General features: G+C 53.2%; 1 protein-coding gene across 2 annotated transcripts in view; it reads right to left on the bottom strand.

Moving 5' to 3' along the window:
* Positions 1 to 3,568: 3,568 nt before the first annotated feature.
* Positions 3,569 to 23,529, bottom strand: part of SLC25A42 (solute carrier family 25 member 42) — a 38,936-nt gene continuing 18,975 nt past the window's right edge. For both annotated transcript variants that reach the window (XM_008156366.3, XM_054717243.1), the window contains exons 2-8: positions 12,789 to 12,901; positions 9,824 to 9,929; positions 8,454 to 8,479; positions 7,696 to 7,862; positions 7,294 to 7,410; positions 6,803 to 6,954; positions 3,569 to 5,632 (exon numbers count right to left, since the gene is read on the bottom strand). In XM_008156366.3, the coding sequence (XP_008154588.1) occupies positions 5,325 to 5,632; positions 6,803 to 6,954; positions 7,294 to 7,410; positions 7,696 to 7,862; positions 8,454 to 8,479; positions 9,824 to 9,929; positions 12,789 to 12,869 (957 nt within the window). In that variant the 5' untranslated portion in view covers positions 12,870 to 12,901 and the 3' untranslated portion in view covers positions 3,569 to 5,324. The remainder of the gene's footprint in view (positions 5,633 to 6,802; positions 6,955 to 7,293; positions 7,411 to 7,695; positions 7,863 to 8,453; positions 8,480 to 9,823; positions 9,930 to 12,788; positions 12,902 to 23,529) is intronic.

The raw sequence follows: 23,529 nt of genomic DNA on the forward strand, positions 1-23,529 counted from the left end.
GGGTCATCATCTGGCACCTGGTGGCCCCTGAGCCCTCTGGGCACACTTCTTCCTGCAGTGGCGCCCTAGGATGCCTGGCCCCCTGCTTGCCCACCATGGCTGTGCATGCTGTCTGCTTTGGAGCTCAACACCATGTGGTCTAGGGGCACACAGGAAGGCGGAAACACCATAAACAAAAGCAAGGCAGTGGCTGACACACAGCAGGCACAGTGGGTGCAGCACCTGGGGGACAGCCGAGGCCGGAAGAACCAGCGACAGTTATAGCCTTTGCTGTCGTGCATCAAACCAGATATTTACAGACTGTGCACATTTCACACACACACAAAGAAGGTAAGAAGGAGAAGAAATAAGGTGAGAGAGAAATAGGGAAGATGGAAGATGGTGGTAAAGATCCTGTGTTTTCAGGAGGAGAAGTATTTTAGTTTTTGTTGACTCATCAGTGGCAATTACCACATATTGGTGCTGCTCCCGGGGGGGATCATTCCGCCCCGGAGTGAACCAGTCAATGGAGGAGACATTTTTGAATGTCACACTGGAGGGAGGGAAGAGGCTAATGGCACCTGGTGGGTGGAGGCCAGGGATGTTGCTCAGCACCCCACAGTGCCCAGGACGGTCCCCAACAAAGAAAACCTGGCTCCAGACATCAGTAGCGCTGAGAAACCCTACATCACAAGAAATTAACTATATGATTTCCAAACCACCTGAAGAAAAGGAGAATTAAAAAGAAAAAAGAAGCCCCCAAAACAAACCACGAGAAGTCAGCCAAGGAAAAAACTAGTGCAAAGAAAAGGTGCTGCAAACTGAAACCGCACCTGAGGTGCGCCACGGACATCTGAAACAGCCCCACTGTCAAGTCCGCCAGCCCTCACCTGCCCTCGCCGTCCCCTCCCCACAAGGCACCATCTGGTCACCACTGGCCTCCCCTGTGGCTCTCCTCACCCCCTGCAGGCTCCTGTCTCCCTCTCCCCTCCTCTCCATCCTTCCTTGTGGGCTCTCGATGTTTGTCAGCAAGTCCCATTTTATGTCTATGGTCCTGTGTCTTGGGCAGCCCAGCCAGCACGTCCAGTGCTCTTGACCTTCCCCTACTACCCCTCAGGCACATCAGCTGCATTTTTCTGTTACGGTTCTCTTTCTCATACCCAGCCTATTCGGAAACCTGTCTGCAACATCTTCAAATCCACCCGGACCCCAACACCCCACACCCCTGCCACCACTCTGCTCGGCGACAGCTGCTTGTTCCCTTGCACACAGCTCTGCCCAGAAGCCAGAAAGGGGTTTGTGGCAGACTCCATTCCCTAACTGATGGGCTGCCTCAGTTAGGGAGCCTGAGGGCTTTGAAGGGCACCTAGGTCCTGAGAGAAAAACCCAGATTCTTACCAAGCAGACTGCTAGGACAGCGCTGGGGAAAGCGATATGGGCCATGACTTAGAGAAGGACCACTCTGCCAGTGGCTTTGTCCATTCTGGCTGTTACAACAAAATGCCATAGCCTGAGGGGCTGACAAGCAAAGGAAATTGATTTCTCACTGTTCTGGAGGCTGGAAGTCCAAGATCAGGGCACTGGCCTGGCCAGGAGAGGACCCACTTCTAGGTAGTAGATGCCACTTCTCATACAGTGGAGGATGGAGAGGAGAGCCAGCTCTTTGGTGTGACTCTTAGAAGGGCACCAATTCCATCATGGTGGCCCCACCTTCATGACTTCATCTGACCCTAAGCACCTCCCCAAGTCCCACCTCCTAACACCACTAGGTTTCAACATAGGGATTTAGGGAGCCAGGGGAGACATCAGTCCATGACAGCCTTGAAGATAAAATAGCCAGGATCTGGGCTCCCCACAATGCCATTAAACACACACACACACACACACACACACACACACACACACACACAACAAGCTGAGTAGGCAGAAGAATCACAACCACGGCAAAGATAAGATCTTAAGGGAACACTAGGAATTATCAGACGTTACCTGAATGTGACAATTTCTTAGGAAGATACAAATCAGGGACTTGAGTCTGGGTCTGGTCTCCCAGGTTGAAGGCAGGTGCCCGGGCTGGGCCCTGGGGTGCTCTTGGTTCCACCCCTCACCAGAGTTCTCTGGAACCTCAGCTTACAGGTCCTGCATCCATCCCCTTGCTCAGATAGCCTGGCTCCCTGCCTGAGCTCCCCCCTCCATCTTCCCTCATCTGCTTGAACACCCTACATGGCTTCCCAGTGCCAGTCTTGGGGCTGCTGCCAGACACCCACCCTGCAGGGAATTCCCAGGCCTTGGGGAGCTTTTCCCAATTCCTCAGGTGGGGTTCTTCCCTCCCTCAGCTGCCCTCCAGGATTCCCACCTGACTCTCCTGGGCCCCACAGCGTATTTTTTAGATGTATTTCACATCAAGAGCCAGAACAGCATCACCCATCACCCCAAGCAGAACACACCAGGGTTCACCCAAGTCTGGGAACCTTGACTCACCCCTCACCGGAGGTGTTTGAGGCCCATGGCACACTGGGGCTGGGCGGAGTTGCATGAAGAAGCTGCAGCCACTTCTCTCCAGTGTGTCTGTGTCACGCCCATCGCTGCCTTGCTGGGGCATAAAAACACAAAACACACGATTCCTGCTCAGGTCACTTGAGAACAGCTCACCTTTCTACCAGGCCGGTGTCTTGGTCTACAGGGTACAGAATGATTAAGAGGAGGGAAGTAAATAACCAACAATCAGGAAGAGATGCTTGGCCTTGCAAGGATCACAGGAAGATGTGACTAAAACACAAGGAGGTACCACGTGGCACCCCCAAATGGGGAGTCAGAGGCCGCCAGCTGGGCTGTGGCTGAACCTTGCACGATGCCTGTGGGTACCGAAGTTCACACAACTGCACTGGAGAGCACTTTGTACCTGGAAGAGGTGACTCCACAGCTGGCTGGTCCCTCAGGGACACATCCTGGGAGATTCTCACCTGTGGGTGCAGGAGCCAAGGTGGCGGTCACAGCATTATTTCTCACCGCAAGAAGCTGGCCCAGGAATGAATAAATAGATGGGGTTAAGTAGTAAATAAGTAAATACCATGTTGCTCACCACCTACACACAAGGCTCCCACTTCCTGCCTCCGGTTGGTGTGCCCTGGATGCCATGGCCACTGAGACAGACCTCTGGTGCCCTCACCTCCTGCAGGTGAAGATGGCAACGTTGAATCCAAGGCTTCATCCAGCTGTGGACCGGAGCCCCCAGCACAGGACAGGGAGCGAGAGCGAGAAACCTCAGGGTTTCTCTGGGGCCCACTTGCTGAGCAGGACACGGCCCATCCTGACTGATGTCTGGAAGGACATCCCTGTTACACAAACTGGTAAGTGGGATGCCCCTCAGAGGAGCTGGGAGACCCACCTACTTGGTAAACCCTTTCACGCAGTTTGCGTTTTCTAGAAAATCATAGTATGAATTAACAATAAAAAATTACATTTTTAAAAAGTTTTATTCATGACTTTATTTAAAAATTTATCAAAATAACCTCAACCCTATTTTTGGTTCGTGGTGGGTGGGGGTCAGAGCCTAAGAAAAGAGACATGAGCAGGAGGAAAAGTCAATTTAATTTTTATTAAATATACTCTCTTGGCACAAATCTTTAAAATATATAAACATTATATATTAACAAAGTCTCTTCATGGCATCAAAATAACTCCAGACCAGGACAGGCAGCCAGTGGGGAGGGGTGACCGCGGAGGGTGCCAGCCCGGCTGTGAGTGGGGTGGGGAGTGGGTATGGTGCTGCCGAGGCCCTCGGGGCTGGGAGCGACCTTGGGGAGGCACACGGGCCAGTAGGACCTGGAGGACCCTCCTGCTCCTGCCCAGCCTGCAGCTCAAAGGAGGGTGCCGCCCAACCAGCCGCCTGGTCTCACCCACCTGGGGTGGACCCCCAGTCCCCGATGCTCTCTCTGGCCTGGGGCCCTTGAGCCCCATGCTGTCTCCCTGTGAGGGATCCCCTGCCTCTCCTGAGTGCTGGGCAAGGCTGGGAGAGGAGGTGAAACACCCAACAGGACAGCGATCACAGGCTGCTTGGGTCCCTGGGGACCAGAGCCTGGGAATGACACGGGGGCCGACCAGTGGACACATGCAAGGACGGGCACACCACGGGTCACGGGTCCCAGGCAAGGACAGACATGGGACAGAGCGAAGGTAAGAAATGGGTCATGACTGGAAATGAGTGTGGAGCAAGCACACAGATCATTTCACACATGATGGGGCTGGAGCCAGATCGGGCTGGTGAGGGTGTACTGTGACTAATTTTCAAACCAAAAGAGTCAAAAACCTTCCAATGTCAGTAGGAAATGGGTGTTTCTGAGTCCTTGTGATACCCAGGGGGGCGGGAATTTCTCTCGAGACCGGCTCCCTGGGGGTGCCCCGTGGTAACTACTCTTCTGAACTGCCCACCCCACGCCACACACTGTCACAGGCTCCCAACTAGGGAAGAAAAAGGCTACCACCCACCTCCATGCATTCCATTCATGGAAATCAGACAACCCTGTAGGCCTTAAATTGACCCATGTCCAGGCCAAGCGCCCACTCAGGTGGGGGTCCAGGATGTGACAGATGCTATAGGTCCCCCCAGAAGCCTCTGCGCCTGTCGGTAGAAGGTCAGGGCCGGAGGCTCGGCCTCCATGGGTGCAGCTGTAGGGTGGGCAACAGAAGGTAAAACTGGCTCCAGGGCCCCACCCTGGCATGAAGTCAGGATCAGGATCACTTGGAGAAGGCTGTTCACCAGCAGACTCTGGGGGCTGAGGAGTCACGTCACCTGGTAAGTAAAGGGGGGAGGGGGCGGGAAGGGCAGGCAAGAGGCTGCATTTGTAGCCGCAGCTGAGCAGGAGACTGGTCCCATGTGAACAGGTGAGGCCAGGCCTCTCCCCACTCCCGGGCTAATCCACCCTGAGCATTGAGCATAGCCGGGGCCAATAAGGGGCAGGCGGAGTCTGGCTCTGAGCCTAGTAGGGACAGGGTCACTAGAACCCGGAGCGGGTCCAAGGGCACAGAGCACCAGGAGGTGGCGCTGGTCACTCCTGTGTCAGGGCGTTTGGGGGGAGGGGCACTTCCGGGAAGCAGGCCAGCTCCAGGGAGGAGGGAAGAGGAGAGGCTGTGGGCTCATGGCCCCAACACTGCACTTCAAGGGCCTCTGGCGTTCCTCGCGGACCCATGGGCACTGAGCCCAGGCCCCCACAAAGCATTCCCACGTGGCTCTGGGGCAGAGCCCAGTGCCCCCTCAGTCCCCAGGCTCCAAACTGTTAGGGGTCAGCGGTCCTCCGCGTGCTGGAGCTTGGCTCCCTGTCCTGAGGGCGGCCAAGTGCGGGCCCCTAGCTCTGCAGGCGCCGCAGCAGAATCTGCATGAGGTCGAAGGTGGTGAAGCTGATGCCCACGGCGATGGGGCCCTTGAGCCAGTTCATGCTCAGGCCCTTGTAGAGGCCACGCACCACGCCCTCCTCCCGCACGATGGTACTCAGTGTGCGGGCGATGGAGGTGCGTGGGTGGCCTGTGATGCCAGCCGTCTGCATGCGCCTCCGCACCACGTCCAGCGGGTACGAGGCTGACTGCCCGATGAGGCCAGCGCAGGCCCCGAAGATCATGCGCTCGAAGGGGTGGGGCTGCCGATGGCCGCTGTACTCTGCGGGGAGGGCCAGGAGGGGCTGTGAGGGCGCCACCTGCACCCACAGGAGCACCCTGCACCCACAAACACCCGCACAGTGTCGTCCCTGTGTTTCAGGACCTGACGGGGGTCCCCGGCACCTTCCCACCCGGGGCCACTTCCTCACCTCCTGGTCTTTTTATTAAATTGAGAAATAAAAGTTGTTGTTGTTTAAGACAGAAAAGCACATGATTCCAAAGACCCAGCATGAGCTCCCAGAGAATCACTTTTGTCTTCCCTCCAGTAAAGACATCAATGTTTCCTCGACTCTTCCCCGCCCCCCCCCCCATCCCCTCCCCAGCGCGCCCTGCGCAGGGGCCTGAGAGCCAGCAGAACTGTGAACACCCAGCACTGCCTCCTGGGTCCAAAGGGACCGAGGATGTGCAACCCATCCACAGGGGTTCCCAACATGCGTTGTACGTTTATAACTAGGAATTAAAAGCGGGAGACACACGGTTCACTCACCACATTAGGAAAACATTAAGTAAACTGACAATACCACTTGGGGTGAATGTGGGGCCAGGGCCCCAGGCAAGTGCAGCATAAAACTGAAAATGGGGTCTTGCTTGCCCCCCCCCCCGCACCCCCCGCCCACCAAGGAGGCACTCCTGGGTGTTCACTGATCACAGAAAATCTGCCAACAGCCTCAGTGCCCCTCCCCTTACTTAGACGACTCAATACCGGCCGAGCCAGAGCTGCACTACCCAGAGGTGTGGAAGGTGACTCAACTCCTTACCTTTTATAACCAGGAAACCAGATGAGGGATTGTTCCTGCCACATATTACGTGCACAAGTATTCCCAACCACGGAGAGGAAGCCGCCGGCACTTGTGGTGGGGGTTGTTATAATGTTCCCTATACTTTTTAAATTTCTCAAAATTAAACACAAGAAGGCACTCCTCCTCCATCTAGGCCACTCCCAGGCCTGGTGCAGGTGCCTGCTGCACAAGTGGCCACCACAGTCCGGGCCACCCTGACCTTTACGAGGCTGCTCTAAAACTGGGCATTAGAGGTCCTACGTCTGGGTTCCTCTCACGGTTCCTGGGTTCCTGACGTCACGTGTCTTCTCTTGATTCGGACCCTGAGCCCCCAGCCTGCCTGCCCCTGGGGGTCTGTGTGACCCGTGGGTGCTGCCCCACCCCCTCCTCACCTCTGTGCAGGCTCTTGAGTGTCTCATAGGTGAAGAAGCTCAGCCCAGCATAGGGGATGACCCCCAGCACGGTGGGCGTGAAGCCATGGTAGAGGGTCTTCAGCCCCTCCTCCCGGGAGATGCGGATGAAAACGTGAAAGATGTTGCTGTACCTGCCAGGACAGAGGGACCGGAGGGTGGGCTGTGGACTCAGCCCTCGCCTAGTGTTCCCGTGTTTATAATGTGTCTGTGACCAATTAAAAATGAAGGCTCAAGTTTTACGGAAGCAGAACTGACCCCCAGGCTTAGAGAACGTCTTGGAAGCTGCAGAATGGCCTGCCCTGTGCACCAGGCAGGGTCCATGTGGTGGGTGCTGACACTACAGCTTCCTCTGTGGGCTGGACACAGAGGCCCAGACCCAAACCCAAGGATATGACGAACGGATTCAACCTGGGGGCCCCCCTGGACACAGAGCTCCTGGCACCGGTGAAGGTCACCATGGTAGGACTCACATTTCCTTTGGGGTCACGGCCATGCGGGCTCGGACCAGGTCCAGGGGGTAGGTAAGTGAAGCAGCTGTGGTTCCAGCGAGTGCCCCTGCCAGGAGGCGAGGCCATGGGGGCAGGGCTCTGAAAGGGGGGAGGGGGAGGAGAGACGGTGAGACCCCAAGGCCCACAGGAGGGAGGCCCAGCCCAAGGCCCACAGCTCTCAGTGCGGAGCAACCACGGACAGGGGGGCCGGCTTTCTGGTAGCTGAGGTGGTGGAGTCTCAGTGGACGGTTCAATCGGTGAATGGCAGGGACCTTCCCTTGCGGCCCTCCTGGGACCTGGGTTCTAACATGGTGAGCATGTGAAAGGAAGACAGAAGCACAGGGGACAGGGGAGTTGAGAGGGTTAGGGGGGTGGGGGCCTCACTCTCCACGGAAGCCGTAGTAGCGGCCCAAGACTCGCTTGTACTCCTCGTGTGCGCTGAACTGGATGGCAGCGTAGGGCACCACACGCACCATGGTGGCCGAGTTCCCGCGCCACAGGCTGAAGAAGCCCTCGTTGAGGTAGGTGAAGTAGAGCAGCCGGAAGGCCTCCTAGAGGGGGGGCAAGGTCAACACCTCCGCCGGTCCTTTCCTCTCCCTGCTCCGTGGACTCCTTGCTTCTTTGTCCAGCCCTGTGCCTGGGGGCCCCACCTACCCCACTACATTCTCTGCCCACACAGCCCTCGACCCTGGGAACTGTACAATGAGAGGGGAACGCCAGGTTTTTGCAAAGCAGGCTCAGAGCCCCACACAGGGTGTTTTGTTGATGTTTGTCTGGTAGTCTAGCTTTTAAAAATGTTTTCTTTTCTTTATTAAGTAACACCTGCTCTATGTTTAAAAATAAATGTGAAAATATGGGTTTAAAACATCAAGTCGCCTCACCCCCGGCCCTAGGACAGGCACTCTCCTGTCAATTCCCAGGGGGCTGCATCCAGGCAGTGCTCAGGGTGCCAGGACAAGTGGCCCCACCCCCGGCAGGGGGGGCTCGGTCACCTGGGCTCCTGGGAACCAGCCTCGGGGGAAACCAAAGGGGAAAAGCATCTCCCCACTTCCCCCACCCCCAGGCCTCCACCGCCTCCTGCCAGCCCAGCAGGGCAGCTGGCGACAGTCCCAGAGCCAGGAGTTGGTGACCTAGTGGCTCACCTTCGCAGAAAATCTTTTTGAAGATACTGGGGGGAAAAAAAACAACACAAAACAGACAATTAGATGCGAAGAAGAGGACCCCCCCCCCAAGTCTGCATGACCCCCTACTGCAGGAAACTGGTCTAAGCTGGGAAATGACAGCAGCCCCTGAGCATGTTCCCTACCCCCCAAAGGGCGGAGGGGGTAGAGTCCTGAGCAGGATCACTCTCCTCCCAGGAACCTCCTCATCCCCTGTACCCGGCCACTCTGCATGCCAACCTGTCCCCAGGAAGTGGGGGTGAACTGCCCAGGGGTCTGTGGGAGGACGTGCCTCTGGAGGGTTGACAGTATCCCCACCCAACCAAACCCGTTTGAGGAAGGTGTCACAGTCCTTAGCCATGTGGGGATCAGTCCAGGGGATCCAACTCCCCCAGGACAAGGCCAGGGAGGTCTCTGTCTTGTAGTCTCCCGCTCCTCACTTCCTGAGCCTCTACTTTGTTTCCAGCACACCCCTGCACTCTCGTCTGCGTGGACGTGTGCACGCGCACTGCCTTCAGAGTTACAGCAGTCCCGGCAGGCGCTACACTTCAGGTTCGCCAGGTAAAAACGCAGCTGACACGGAGGAAGGAACACAGGGGAGCTCCCTCATGCCTGCTCTTTCCACAGCCTCTGGGGAGGGGGTTGATGTTATCGTCCTCGTTGTTTAGATAAGGAAACTGAGGCACAGAGAGGCTAGGGTACCAGCTCAAGGAATTGGGGAGGGCTTCTCTTTCAAAACAGCTGAAGGACGGGGGTCTCAGGTTGTGGCCACGCTCCTGCCTGGTGCCGAGCAGGCACTGGCCACTGTACAGGATGGAAAGGCCTCATCTTCAGGGGACCCTGAGCCTGTTTAACCCTCAGGAGAGAGAGATGGTTTCTGGAACTGTGTTCCCCAAAAAGACATGGCCATGTCCTCACCCCCGGGACCTTGCGGAAATGAGGCCTTTGCAGATGTCATTAAATTAAACCGAGGTTGTATTGGAGTGGGGTCAGCCCTAACCGAATGATCGGTGTCCTCATGAGAGGACAGGACATAGGCAAGAAGGGAAGGCAGAGACTGGAGCGATGCAGCCACAAGCCAAGGATGCTTGGCGCCCCCAGAGCTGGGAAAGGCAGGAAGGGCTCTTCTCCTGGAGCCTCCAGAAGGAACCAACCCTGCCAGCACCTTAGTTCAGACTTCTGGCCTTGGAACTGCGAGGGAATAAATTCCGGTTCTAAGCTGCCTGGTGTGTGGTACTGTGTGCTGGCCGCCCCAGGACACCACCTCACAGTGCAGTGTGGGGAGCTGTGAAGAGGGTGACTGCCTGGCAGCATCTCTATCACAGAGGGACAGACAGACAGACAGCTTTTACCTTGGAAAATGATTTTGGTTCGGTCCAAGGGAGCTACTGCCGTTTTGGCAAGAGCGCCAGCCAGGGCCCCAGAAAAGAGGGAGCTGAGAACTTGCCTGTGATCGCTCTGCAAGAAACACATGAACACACGTCTGTTGTCAGAGAAGGAGGGAGAGGTCTGCTCCCCTGGGGGTGGCACCAAGATCCCCTTTCCTCACCCTCCCTCACTCCCCTGCCCTGGTCCAGGGCGGAGAGATGCACAGCAGCGTGAGTGTCCTGGCCCTCATGGGCCCTGGACAAGCAGAGGTGGGTCCAGGCCTCAGAGCCCTCACAGGATACGGTGAAAAACCTCCCAGCTGCCAGGGACCATCCATGAGAGGTGATGCCCTGTCTGGGCCACAATGGGACTGACTCCAAACAGAAGTCACCCCTGACCCATCCTGTAAGCCTTGGTTCTGTCCACCTACGTGTGCCGGAGTCTTGCATCGTAGTGTTTCAGGGCAAAGTCATGAGGGCCCTTGTGGTGGTGGGGGGACAGGCAGGGGGTGCTGGGCAAGAAGACCCTGCCTGTGTCAGTGTGTCCCCTTTCTACATCTTTCTGTCAGGACTTCAGGGACTGGTGTCTGTGGCCCTTCAGCCAAGGCAAGGGAGATGGGGACGGTGGCTGGCCTGCATTTCGAGCTCCCATGGCAGCCTCAGGGCCAGCACTTTCCCCGTCTTCTGGAGGCTCTCCAAGTCCTCCTTGTGCAGCCTCTCTCCCGCCTTCCTTCCCTTCCATGTCCATCCGAGTCCTGGGCAGTCTCACTAGGTTGGAGTCTATATTCCTCCACTTGACTCTCACAAGCAACTGCGGTGAGCACTCTGCAATGTTCTGGACTGGAGGTGCCCTCTTCTCTCCTTCGTCAGCAATGAGCAAGAATGGCAAGGATCAGGTCATTCAATGACCCCAGGAATCCATGAAGTCCCACAAAGACAAGGTGCCCTGAGGGGTCTGGAGACATGCGGTGCAGAGTGGGGGTATGTATGAGCCCCACCAGCCCCCTCAGGGTCACCCCCCAAGATCTACGGAGAGAGCAAGACATAAACTAAATCTTCAGACAGAGGTGCACAGTCGCCAATCTAGGTGGGGGCCACAGAGAGGCTGGCTTTTGCCCAGAGAGACATGGAGAAGCACAGAGTGGACAGGCCATTTCACCATGACCAGGGAAGAGGTGGCTCCTGCAGTAATCGAGATGGAGTGGCAGAGGCTGAGACCACAGAGCGTGCAACAGGGGAGATTGAGGGCATTTGGGAGGTAAAACTGGCAGCCTAGGTCTGAGTGGATATGGTGGAGCTCAGGGCAACCCCTCACCAAGTCTGCTCAGCTCAGCGGTGGCCCAGAGGTGAAGGGCCTGGCCCGGGGTCTGTCCACACTTCCGGCCTAATTCTGGACTCTGTCCTGACTGTAGTGACCAGAGGATGGCCTCTCTGGTCTCTCCTTCCTCATCTCTGACACACTGAGTGGTGTCTCCAGTCCAGGTCCCACTCCCAGATCCTCTTCTGTGTGTCCCAGGTGCTCCCAGGGGCTGTGTGCCCTGCAACCTGGCCCCAGCCCTGTATGGCCCAGCTCCTTCCCCTTAACGCCCTGGCACCCCCTCTACTTCCCCAGAGGGTTCCATCTGCTCCTTGATTCACACAGGCCTGTCACTGGGACCCCTGCCTTTTCTGGGTCACACAGTAAGGTTCTGGTTGTCCGGTCCTGCTGGCTTTGAGAGGTGTGAATGTCAGGTGCTAGAAGGTTCAGTGGTACTCCTAGCAGCTGCTCCCTGCTTCAGTTTCCTCTCTGTGAACCAATGAGCAATTGCTCACCCCGCTGTGAGCCAAGGGAACACCCCTCAACAGCTTATGTGCCTGTCGGCACTGAAGGCGAAGCCGATGTGTCCTTTGTGCCTCCTTCTGTGTAACCTGTGGTTCTTACAATCCCAAGGCCAGCTCTGTGCGTCTGGAACACATGTCCTTAAGCCCTGCTCTCGCGGGGGCTCCTGACGCTCTGTAAGTCCACTTCCTGGCTCAGCAGATGCTGCCCAGTGGCTCTCACTGACCACAGCAGCTTATTTTTTGAAGAGCTCAGCACAGGCATCGTCAAGTGGTCAATGTGTCCTTGTCCATTGTATGGAGGGATCCTGCAGTCCGACCGAGAATGAGGGCCATCACAGATCCAAACAGCCGTGAGCACTGCGAGAAGACTGGGCTTCTTAACCAAAGAAACAGGATTTACAGGGTGAGCGCCCACATCGGGCTGGCCAAGTGGACCAAGGCTGATGTCAGATGTGTGGCCGGCACAGAAGAAGATGGGCACTGGGTATCCAGACATGAGCTGGGAACAGACAGGCCTTTTGCTGGGATCCAACCAGCAAGTAGAGGGGCTGAGTCTCCCTCGTGCTCTGCTGGGAAGTTCACTAAACTGGGAGGGACACGCATGCCTGCTGTAGGCTTACCCTGGATGCTCCACATGGTATGGGGATGGTGGCCCACCACACTGGCCCACAAACCAGTCCTCCCACCTGCCTGGCGCTCTGCAGGGCCACCTGGAATTTGGGAAGGTCTGGAGGGTTGGGAGGATCACCACCTCAGCCTTTGAGCTCGTAAACTTTGAGACCTGCCCGAAGGCACCTGAGCCGTGCGTGCCCTGAGAGCTAGGGTAGGCCGCGAGGGCCCTCCTCACAAATGAGCCTGGGTTTGCCGATGCTTTTGTGTTTGCAAATCCGAGAGAGAAAAGGGGCTCCAGGACAACTTCGGACGTTCCAGCCAAATCCGGGTAAGGTTCTGGCTCTTGCCAAGTGGTTGGGGGCCGGATTCACATCACAAATGGGGCAGCCGGCATCTCCCCTACCCACGGTCTCACACTGATGCAGCCCCACACCAGTGTGTGTGTAGGGGGTGATCTGTGATGGGTGCACACCCACAGGAGAGGGACCCATGAGAACACATGAGGGCAGGTACTTGCCTTTGAAGGGACGGATGAGGGCAGGACGGCGTCGGCATCCTCACGCAATCGCACCGCGCCTTCCTTCACACCATTACCCATTCCAGGCTGCTGGGGACAGCGGAGACCCGGTCCTGAGGAACAAGAGGGGGCATGAAACCCGATGAGAAAGGGCCTCCCCCAGCTGCCTCATGCCCCATTCACCTGAAGCAAGAACTGAGTGTGATTTCCTGACCTGGTGCTGTCTCCCTGCAGGGAAAGAATGCCACAGTCCCCTCCGCTGAGGGCTTAGTCATTAACTAAAGTATTTTATTTGATTGTCACAAACAGGCCTCTGAGTCATCTGCCTTTTTAGCCTATACCATCTGGGCAGATGGGCTCAGAAAAGTTAAGCCACCCCACTGAGGTCACATAGTAGGGGGCAGGGGCATGGTAGGCTGTGAGGCAGAGAGGTGGGGGTCCCGGTCTGCCCAGAGCCAAATGCCCACTGGGCTCAAGACAGCTGTCTGAGCCTCTGACAACAGAAACAATTTTAGAAAATTAATCGCCCTAGCCAGTTTGGCTCAGTGGTTAGAGTGTTGGCCTGTGGACTGAAGGGTCCCAGGATCAATTCTGGTCAAGGGCACATGCTCGGGTTGTGGGCTCAATCCCCAGTGGGGGGCATGCAGGAGGTAGCCAATCAATGGTTCTCTGTCATCATTGATGTTTCTCTCTCTCCCCCTCTCTCTTTCTCTCTGAAATCAACAAAAATATTTTTTTAAAAGAAAATTAATCTTTTAATTTAAAGATTGTGTGGCCACCTCCTCTTCGTGGCCAAGTTTATAGCAAAGGGCCCCAGTACTTGAGGATTCCTCACTGGAAACCCACATTTACTGCAGTGAGGGGACCGCAAGGAAGAAAAGGTGAAAGGTAGGTGTCACTGAGATGCCACTGTGCACCGGTGCCCTTTGAGGTCTTGGTTCCCATGCTCTAAAATTATCCAATAAAGACGGAGCGTTTGAGATCTTGCTCTCCAGTATATGTCGTCAGTTTGGCTCAAATAAACTCATAAAAATTATCTGCAGGTTTGATGTTACGTTGACACCTCTATGGGAGCAATGATGGAAAAAGAATTTAAAAAATTATCTAATGAATCAATACACCTTCCTGTAAAATGCTGCAAAAGGTGCAGGTGTGCCCTGAGCAGGCTGTGGAAGCCATTCCTGCCCTCCGGGTCCTCCCAGGCACCACATCAGTGCCAGTGTGGAAGGTTCTAGAAAGCAAAGTGGGGTTCCACTCCATTGGCCCTCTGCCGCTGTTTCCTACTCAAAACAGGCCTGGCTCTGGAGGAATGGCTGCTTCCAGGGCAGAGCAGGAAACAGGGATGAGACCGGAGTACCCTGAGGTGCCAAGGAGAAACCAAAACTGAGGGGGATGATTATACCAGTTCTCAAAACTGTCAAGGTCATCAAATCCAGAAAGTCTGAGAAACTGTCTCAGCCCAGAGGAGCCTACAATACACTAGTGATGACTAAATGCTATATGAGATCCTGGGACAGAAAAAGGACATGGGGCGGCGGAGGGGGGGGGGGGGCGCGGAGGGAGGAAATCTGAATAAATTATGGACTTTAGTTAATAGTAATGTATCAGTATTTTAGAAACAACAACAACAAAACACCCCCAAATAGCCACTTTAAATTGGAGCCAGAGTTGCCATCCCAGAGGAATTGCCTTGTGTATCTTATGCCTCAAACCTTTAGAATGTTAAAACAGCAAAATAACCCTTGGACTGGGCCTCAAGAACATTGTGTCCCAGACAACTGTTTGCAAGGATAACAAGAAAGCCAAGGGGACTAAAAATTAAAAACATTGCTTAGGCCCTGGCCGGTTTTAAGCTCAGTGGTTAGAGCAGCAGCCTGCAGACCGAAGGGTTGCAGGTTTGATTCCCAGTCAAGGGCACATACCCTGTCAGGGACACATGTGGGAGGCAACCAATCGATGTGTTGCTCTTGTGTTGATGTTTCTTTCTTTCTTTTTACTAGTAAGCCTCCCCCCCCAACTCCTCCCTCCCTTTCACTCACTCTAAAAATCAATGGCAAAAAATATCCTCAGATGGGGATTAAAAAAACAACATTGTTTAGAATGTGTCACTATGTTAGCTTATCTGCACCAATAGAAATGCCTTTTTTCTATTGATGTAATTGTTCCTCTTCCTTTTATCATAAACTAGAGGCCCGGTGCACGAAATTTGTGCACTGTGGGGGGGGGGGGGCTCAGCCTGGCCTGTGTCCTCTCACAGTCCAGGATCCCTCAGGGGATGTCTGACTGCAGGCTTAGGTCCACTCCGGGAGCGGGCCTAAGCCGGCAGTCAGACATCACTCTCGCAGTCCGGGACCCCTCACTCCTTACTACCCACCTGCTCACTGCTCCCTACCACTCAGCTCGCTGCTCCTCAGTGCTGCCACAGAGGTGGGAGAGGCTTCCACCACCACCGCTGCACTCGCCAGTCATGAGCCCGGCTTCTGGCTGAGCGGCACTCCCCCTATGGAGCACACTGACCACTGGGGGCAGCTTCTGCGTTGAGCATCTGCCCCTGGTGGTCAGTGCACGTCATAGCAACCAGTCGTTCTGGTCATTCTACTGTAATGGTCACTTAGGCTTTAATTATGTAGACTAGGGGCCCAGTGCACAAATTTATGCACCTTGAAAGGAATTGTGGGCTGCGAGGCTGCGGTGGGTACAGGGCTGGGTCTCGGCCCATCCTCTGCACCCTGGCCCAGCCCCTCCCACTGCAGGCCCTGGTCCCCTGTCTGCCGGCAGCCCCGCTCTTGCTGCCGCCGCTCCCACACGCTGACAGCGCTGAATGATTGGGACTGGTGCCGGGCACCAGCAGTGGGTGTGAGTGGCGGGTTCGGTGTCAGCTGCAGGTGCAAGCAGGGTCGTCACTGGCAGTGGGTGCGAGTGGGGCTGTTGCCAGCAGTGGGTGCAAGAGGCGGCTGCTGGCCCAATCACCCCTCAGGAGCAGGGGGAGGTGGAGAAGCCCTCAGGGGCGATCAGGGCTGGCAGCCACCACTCACACCTGCTGACAGCGCCGAGAGATTGGGGCTGGCATCAGCAGCAGGTTCGAGCGCCAGGCGGGACCACGGCACAAGGGAGCAAAGAATTTTCAGTAACTACCAGAGGCTTGCCCCCATGACAGTGACCAGTGCCCCTGTTCACCTGCTCCACCATCCTGCTGCGGCCGATGCCTGCCATGTTCTGTGTGCACCCCTGGTGGTCAGCACACGTCAGAGCGACGAGGTCTGTGGTTTTTCCGCCGTTCGGTCTATTTGCATATTAAGGTTTTATATATATAGATACCCACTGCCTTGTCTTCTAATGGGAACACTTTTGGGTTTCTGCCTGAATCAGTGCTTCCCCAGTAGTTGCACCTTTTGACCTCAAATAAATGCTTGTTGCCTCTCACTTTGGCCTTTATTTTTAGGTTAACAATTTGTTCATTACTTGTGACAAAGGTACCATACTAATGTCAGATGTTAAAATTGAAGAAACTGGGTGTGTGGAGTTTAGGGGCTGTGTTACCTTTGCAACTTTCCTGTAAGCCTGAAACTGTTCACAAACATAAACCGGGCCTTAGAAGTATTCCCAAGCCCACTGCTGGGGTGTCAGCCTGTGGGATGCACTGAGACTGAATTACCACCTCTAGAACCTCCAACTGTGGCTCACAGCTCCCCAACATTCTGGCCCCGGGGAGCACCCTTGTATCTGGGCATGGATGGTGCTGCATCTTGTGAGCATGCTGAATGTGAACACATTCTGTAGAACCTTCTTGAGAAAAGACCCAGCCCTTCGTACACCTGCAGTGGGTGAGGTGCCCTCCCCCAGCTCCTGCTCAATGTTCCCCAGGAGATCTCAGTTTTGTAATAAATAGTTCCCTCAGGCAGGCAGGTGCTTGCAGGCTCAGACCCGGGGCTGCTCGAGGAGCCCACTGGACCTTATGAGGACCTGCCATGGTATCTCAATATAGACGGCTCAGACAGGGGCCCCAGTGTGGTAGAAACGATCAGAAAAAAAATCACCACACAAACTGGTGTAGACCTATAAGAGCATGTCACTGCAGGTGACAGAGCATTGAGGTATGTCACTGGGAAGGTACCTGCAGGGAGCTGACCCTCAAAAGACATGGCTACTCAGAACCTGTGAATGTGATTTTATTTGGAAAAGGATCTTTGCAGATGTAATTTTATTTTTATTGGCCGAAACCCGTTTGGCTCAGTGGATAGGGCGTTGGCCTGCAGACTGAAGGGTCCCAGGTTCGATTCCGGTCGAGGGCACGTGCCTTGGTTGCAGGCACATCCCCAGTGGGGGGCATGAAGGAGGCAGCTGATCGATGTTTCTCTCTCATCGATGTTTCTAACTCTCTTTCTCTCTCCCTTTCTCTCTGTAAAAAAATCAATAAAATATATATTAAAAAAATTTTTTTTATTGATTTCAGAGATGGTTTTAGAAACCATCAATGATGAGAATGAATCACTGATGATCCTGGATTTAGAGTGGGCCCTAAATTCAAGGACAAATGATCTGTTAAGAGACAGAGGGAAAAAGAGACAGACAGGGAGAAGGCCCTGTGAAGACAGAGGCAGACACTGGAGTGGTGCCCTCCCTAGCTGGGGCCACCAGAACTCCTAGAAGAGACAATATTATAATTTTATTATCTACTAGAGGCCCAGTGCATGATTGAATCATGCACCTGTAGGGTCCCCTACACGCTTTTGCTTTTCCCGGTGGAGCTGGGTGCCTGTCCGCGGGTGCACCAGGCCTTTCAGAAGCCTCCGGCTCGGCGGAGGCTTCTGAAAGGCCTGATGCCGGAGCAGACAGGCACCCAGCTCCCCCACTTTTGATGGTCCGCGGCCACTGAGGGGGGCTACCCTGCTGTTGAGAGGCGCAGGGGCGGGACTCCCGCCCCCTGCGCCTCTCAACGGCCACTGAGGGGGGCTGCCGCGGACACCTGGTTACCCTGCCGTTGAGAGGTGCAGCTGGGTGTCCGCGGCAGGCCCCCTCAGCGGCCCGCGGATCTGGCCATTGAGAGGCGCAGGGGGTGGGAGTCCCGCCCCCTGCGCCTCTCAACAGCAGGGTAGCCCCCCTCAGTGGCAGCGGATCCGTGCCTCTCAATGGCCGGATAGGCCACCCCGAGTCCCGCCCCCCAGCCTCCCGCCGCCCAATCGTGGGCGTAGCGGAGTGATGGTAATTTACATGTTACTCTATTATTAGATAGGATAGTCTCTCCCTCCTCTAGAGCAGGGGTGGGGAACCTTTTTTCTGCCAAGGGCCATTTAGGTATTTAAAACATCATTTATGGGCCTTACAAAATTATCAACTTAAAAATTAGCCTGCTATATTTGGCCAAACATTTAATTAACTTGCCCCTAATGCCTCAGCAGGGCCAGACCAAATAATTTCATGGTCCTTATAAGACCCAAGGGCCAGATGTTCCCCATCTTAATTTCAAACTTCTGACCTCCCAAATGATGAGGATGAATTTCTGAACCTTGTCTTAAGACACACAGTTTTGTGATTTGTTATGGCAGTCATTGGAAACTAAGCCAAGGCCTTTAGGGAAAAACCTGGGGGGAGCGGGTGTGCCAGGCCCCACCACCCCAGCAGAACAGGTAGTCTCAGCCTGATAGCTACTTCCATCAGGGCTCCTGGGGCCCCCTGGCAGCTCCCCAGGATTACAGGGTGAAGAGGAGAACATTCTTGCCCTGGGGGATTGTGGGAGTGGGTGGGGGTTATCTTAAGATTTTGTCCCTCAGGCCAAAGACTAATTTCTCTAAGAAATAAAGACTTCTTTGCTCTTTCAAATCAATTAAACAAACAAACAAATCCAAGACAAAATAAGGCAAAGAAACAGCCAGGTCACCAGAATGAAACAACTTAAAAACAGGACAGGTGCCTGCCTGTGCTCATGATGGGGAGGCAGGTGTCACCCTCAGTGAGGGGCTGTTTGCATGCATGGGGCAATAATGCAACTGTGCAACAAGGTGGGGGGGGTGTAAGGAGAGAGGCTGAGGGTGGCACCTCTGCCTTGGAATGTGTGCTGTACCCCCAATATGTGAGCATGAAGACTGTGGACCATTAAGATCACCGCCAGCTGCTGGTCCCAGTGAAGGGGAAGAAGGGGGCAGAGGGAATATGTGATCTGTGTCCCCATGGGAGAGTGCCACCTAGCTTTTTACTGATGGGCGAGCCAACCTGGATCCAGGTGGGACACTGCCTAGATGTGAAGCTCATAAGTAGATCAATTGTTCATAGTGTGTGGTCAATAGTAATGGAGACTTGCTGAACGCAGCAGGGCCCCAATTTCAGTTGACATTACAATATAACATTAGTTTCACATATACAACATAATGACCAGACATTTATATAACTTACGCAGTGATCCCCCTGATAAGTTGTGTATCCATCTGACACCATACGTGATTATTACAATAGTATTGTCTATAGTCCCTATACTGTTGTTGTCATTCCCATCACTTTTTATTTTTATTTATTTATGTTTACAGTGTAAAATTTTTATATTTAGAATTAGCCAGCTGGACTCAGTGTAGATGATCCTAATTTTGTTGGCAACATCCATAGCATCATCATAGTGAGGAGCCAGTCGAACATATGCCTTTTCTCTCCAGCAGGCCTGTCAGGGTGTTGACCTTCACCACGTCAATGTCATAGAGCTTCTTCACAGAATGAACACAAGTATATTGCTGTCTCCTGTCTTCTTCATGGCTGACTCAGCAGTCGGGGAAATGGATGACGGTATAGTGGTCAAGCTTGTTTCTCCTGGGTGCGCTCTTCTGAGGATATTGGGGCTGCCTTCGGAGCCTCAGTCTTTAGCTGTCAGAAGGTGGGTGATGTGCTGATCTTTTTTTGTGTGGCTATGGACACCTTTCGAACTGCTTTCTTTGCTCCAAAGACTTTGCTTTGGCTTTGGGAGGGGCAGGGCTTCCTTTTTCACTTTCGGCGCCATCTTCATAAAAAGAGTCCCCATGACTTTTTATTTTTATTAATTAATTAATTTATTTATTAATTATTATTTTAAAAAATATTTTTATTGGTTTCAGAGAGCAAGGGAGAGGGAGAGAGATAGAAACATCAACGATGAGAGAGAATCACTGATGAGAGAGAATCACTGATTGGCTGCCTCCTGCACGCCCCACACTGGGGATTAAGCTTCCAACCCGGGCGTGTGCCCTGACCGGGAATATCAAACCATGACCTCCTGGTACATAGGTTGACGCTCAATCACTGAGCCACGCCAGCTGGGCTCCCCGTGACTTTTTATAATTGTCAACTTGTATGCCTACTCACTCAGTAACAGAGGGAGGACACCAGCCATGTGTGGATACCACCCCCACACACACACACACACACAGCTCTCTTCTGTGGTCAAAGCCCCTCCTACTGCATTCAGGGACCCCCTCCATGCTCTCCACTGGCCCCCTCCCCTTAAGAGGCCACATAATTCTGAATTCATTCGCACCTACCCTAGGGAGGTGCCCCTCACTGAACTGTATCTCCTACTGCCCTGCACAGGATCCATGTTCAGAAGAGTTACCAGGTCGCTCGCTTTTACTGCTGGTGTGGGGATACCTGGCTGGGTCTTCTCTGCATGTATCCAGCCCCCCAGGTTGGGCCTCTATATCTGTGCTCGAGAACACGGGCTCCTGGAGCATCATCCAGAGATCATCGTCAGTCAAATAGAGACCAACAGCCCACGTGGCCCAGGATGAGGCCTGGAGCATGGTAAGTGTCCTCAGTTGGCACAAGCAATCCACATGCCAGAGCCACCTGCTCCCATGCCGACTTCCTTCAGTCCCTACAGGACCTGCTACCCTCCCCCTCTCCAGAGCGAGAGCCCAGGGTTCTGCACCAAGGTAGGCAACTGGGAGAGGAAGTTTCTTAATGTCCTTTTGTTTTATTATACCTTGTTTCTTCCCTTGTCTCTAGTAATACCGAATTTCTTTCTTTTTAAAAATATTTTTCATGTTTATTAACTGAACAGTTATTTCTTTTTAAAATTTTTTTCTTTTTTTTAAAAAATATATTTTTATTCATTTCAGAGACAGGAGGGGAGAGGGGGAGAGAAACATCAATGATGAGAGAGAATCATTGATCGGCTGTCTCCTGCACAACCCCTACTGGAGATGGAGCATGTAACCAGGGCATGCGCCCTGACTGGGAATCAAACTGTGACCTCCTGGTTCATAGGTGGGCATTCAACCACTGAGCAACACTGGCTGGGCAACAGTTATTTGTTTTAAGAAATATTTTAAACTAGGAAATACATTTTACATCATACATTCACTTATACTCACATACACTCATGCATGCATGCCCTAAAGAAAATGAAGTTTCAGAAAGTAAAAGATATCTTTTTAAAAGTACTATTTTCTCTGCCATTTCCCTTCTCCTCTCTTCTATTTAATTTCAATAAAGCTGATCACAACCAACTAAATTTATGTCAAAATAATGGGACTCAACCAGCAAACTCAAACTACTGTGCTATAGGCTGTGATTAAAAAGGCGATCTTCATCACTTTATTGGTTAAAAAAAGTGAGAGAGACAACAGGCCCAAAATGTAGTCACTTGTGCTAAGCCCCAAATCACCAAACTAAGACTTAATATCTAACTTACAGTTTCCCAGGAGTAGAATGTTCAACCAGTCAACCTCTCCCAGGAGTGGAATGTTAAACCAGTCGATCTGGAATCACCTGGTCAGCACTAGTGAGGTTATCTGCTTGATACACCCCTGCTATCCCCTTAGGGAAGGTGATCTTTCCACAAACAATCTACTCTTTGCTATTAACCTCCTTGTGCCACTCCTTCTGCCTATAAAATTGTACAGCTCCTCAGGGTTTCCTTAGATGGGATGCTGCCTGATTCATGAATCTGAATAAAGTCAATAAGATCTTTAAAATTTGAAGTTGAATTTTATTTTTTAACATTATATATTTTGTATCATATATTAATACTAGAGGCCCGGTGCACAAAATTCGTGCACTTGGGGATGGGGGGGTCCCTCAGCCCAGCCTGCGCCCTCTCACAGTCCGGGAACCCTCGGGGGATGTCCGACTGATGGCTTAGGCAGGGAGCGGGCCTAAGCTGACAGCTGGACATCCTTAGCACTGCCACTGAGCCTGGCTCCCTGTAGGAGCACACTGAGCACCAGGGGCAGCTCCTGCATTGACCGCCTGCCCCCTGGTGGTCAGTGCACGTCATAGTGACTGGTCGTTCCGCCGTAGGGCCGAAACTGGCTCTCCGACATCCCCTGAGGGGTCCCAGATTGCGAGGGCACAGGCCAGGCCGAGGGACTCCACCAGGTGCATGATTGGGGCCGGGGAGGGATGCGGGAGGTTGGCCACCTGGGGAGGGACTGTGGGAGGGCTCCAGGGTGTGTCCGGCCTGTCTCACTCAGTCCTGATCAGCTGGACCCCAACAGCAAGCTAACCTACCAGTCAGAGCATGTGCCCCCTGGTGGTCAGTACACGTCATAGCGAGCAGTTGAGTGGCCTTAGCATATCATTAGCATATTACGCTTTGATTGATTGAATGGCCGACCTGATGACCAGACACTTAGCATATTAGGCTTTTATTATATAGTATATGTATGCACCATAAAATAACTACTATAATGAGGGTGCAGCTTTCAGAACTGGGAGAGGTCCCCGGGATCTCGGAGGTACTGGGCCCAGAAGTTGCCCTCTTGTGTCACTTGTCACAGCAGAAAGATGCTCTCTGGGGTCACGAGTGCTCTGTGTTCTCTGAGGCTGAAGAGCATGAGGGAGAGGAGCTAGTCATGGCCGGGCCCTGGGGACAAGGGTTAGATGCTCCATGACAAGAAATTGCACACCTGGCCAGGACTTTTAGGAAGAGGCGAAACCCAGAGGGTACCTTGTAGGCATCATTTTGAAGGGAACACAAGACTGTTGGTTTTGCTTCAAAACCCACAGTTGGCTTTTTCAAAACAAGTCATCCACAAGCTCAAAGATGTATTTTTATAAAGAGTATCTGGGCAGGGGGAAATGGAACATTACATTAAGCCAGTTGTAAATGTTTGCTCCTAAAAAACAACTTTAACTCATACAACCCAAATACCAAAAACACAATCTGATTTTAAAATGGGCAGAGGATCTGAATAGACATTTTTCCCAAAGAAAACATACAAATGGTCAATAGATAATGAGAAAGTGCTTAACATCACTAATTATTAGGCAAATAAATAGAAAAAAATATCAGCCCTGGCCAGGTGGCTCAATTAGTTGGATCGTCATCCCATACACCAAAAGGTTGCAGGTTTCATTCCTGGTCAGGGCACATACCTAGGTTGTGGGTTCCATCCCAGTCGGGGCTCATAGGGGAGGCAACTGATTGATTTTTTTTTCTCTCTCTCTCCCTCCCTTTCTGTCTCTCTAAAATCAATAAAAACATATCCTCAAGTGAGGATATATAAGACTACAGTGAGGTATCACTTCACACTTGTTAGATGATATTATCAAAAAGATAAGGATGTGGAGAAAAGGGAACCCTTGAGCACGGTTGGGTGGGATTGTATATTGGGGTAGCCACTATGGAGAAAACAGTATGGAGGCTCTTCAAAAACTTGAGAATAAAAATACCACATGATCCAGCAATTCCATTTCTGGGTATTTATCTGAAGGAAACAAAAACACTAACAAAAAGATATCTGCACCTCCATGTTCATTGCAGCACAACAGTCAAGACATG

Source organism: Eptesicus fuscus, chromosome 6 (genome assembly GCF_027574615.1).
Source record: "Eptesicus fuscus isolate TK198812 chromosome 6, DD_ASM_mEF_20220401, whole genome shotgun sequence".
NCBI lineage: Eukaryota > Metazoa > Chordata > Mammalia > Chiroptera > Vespertilionidae > Eptesicus > Eptesicus fuscus.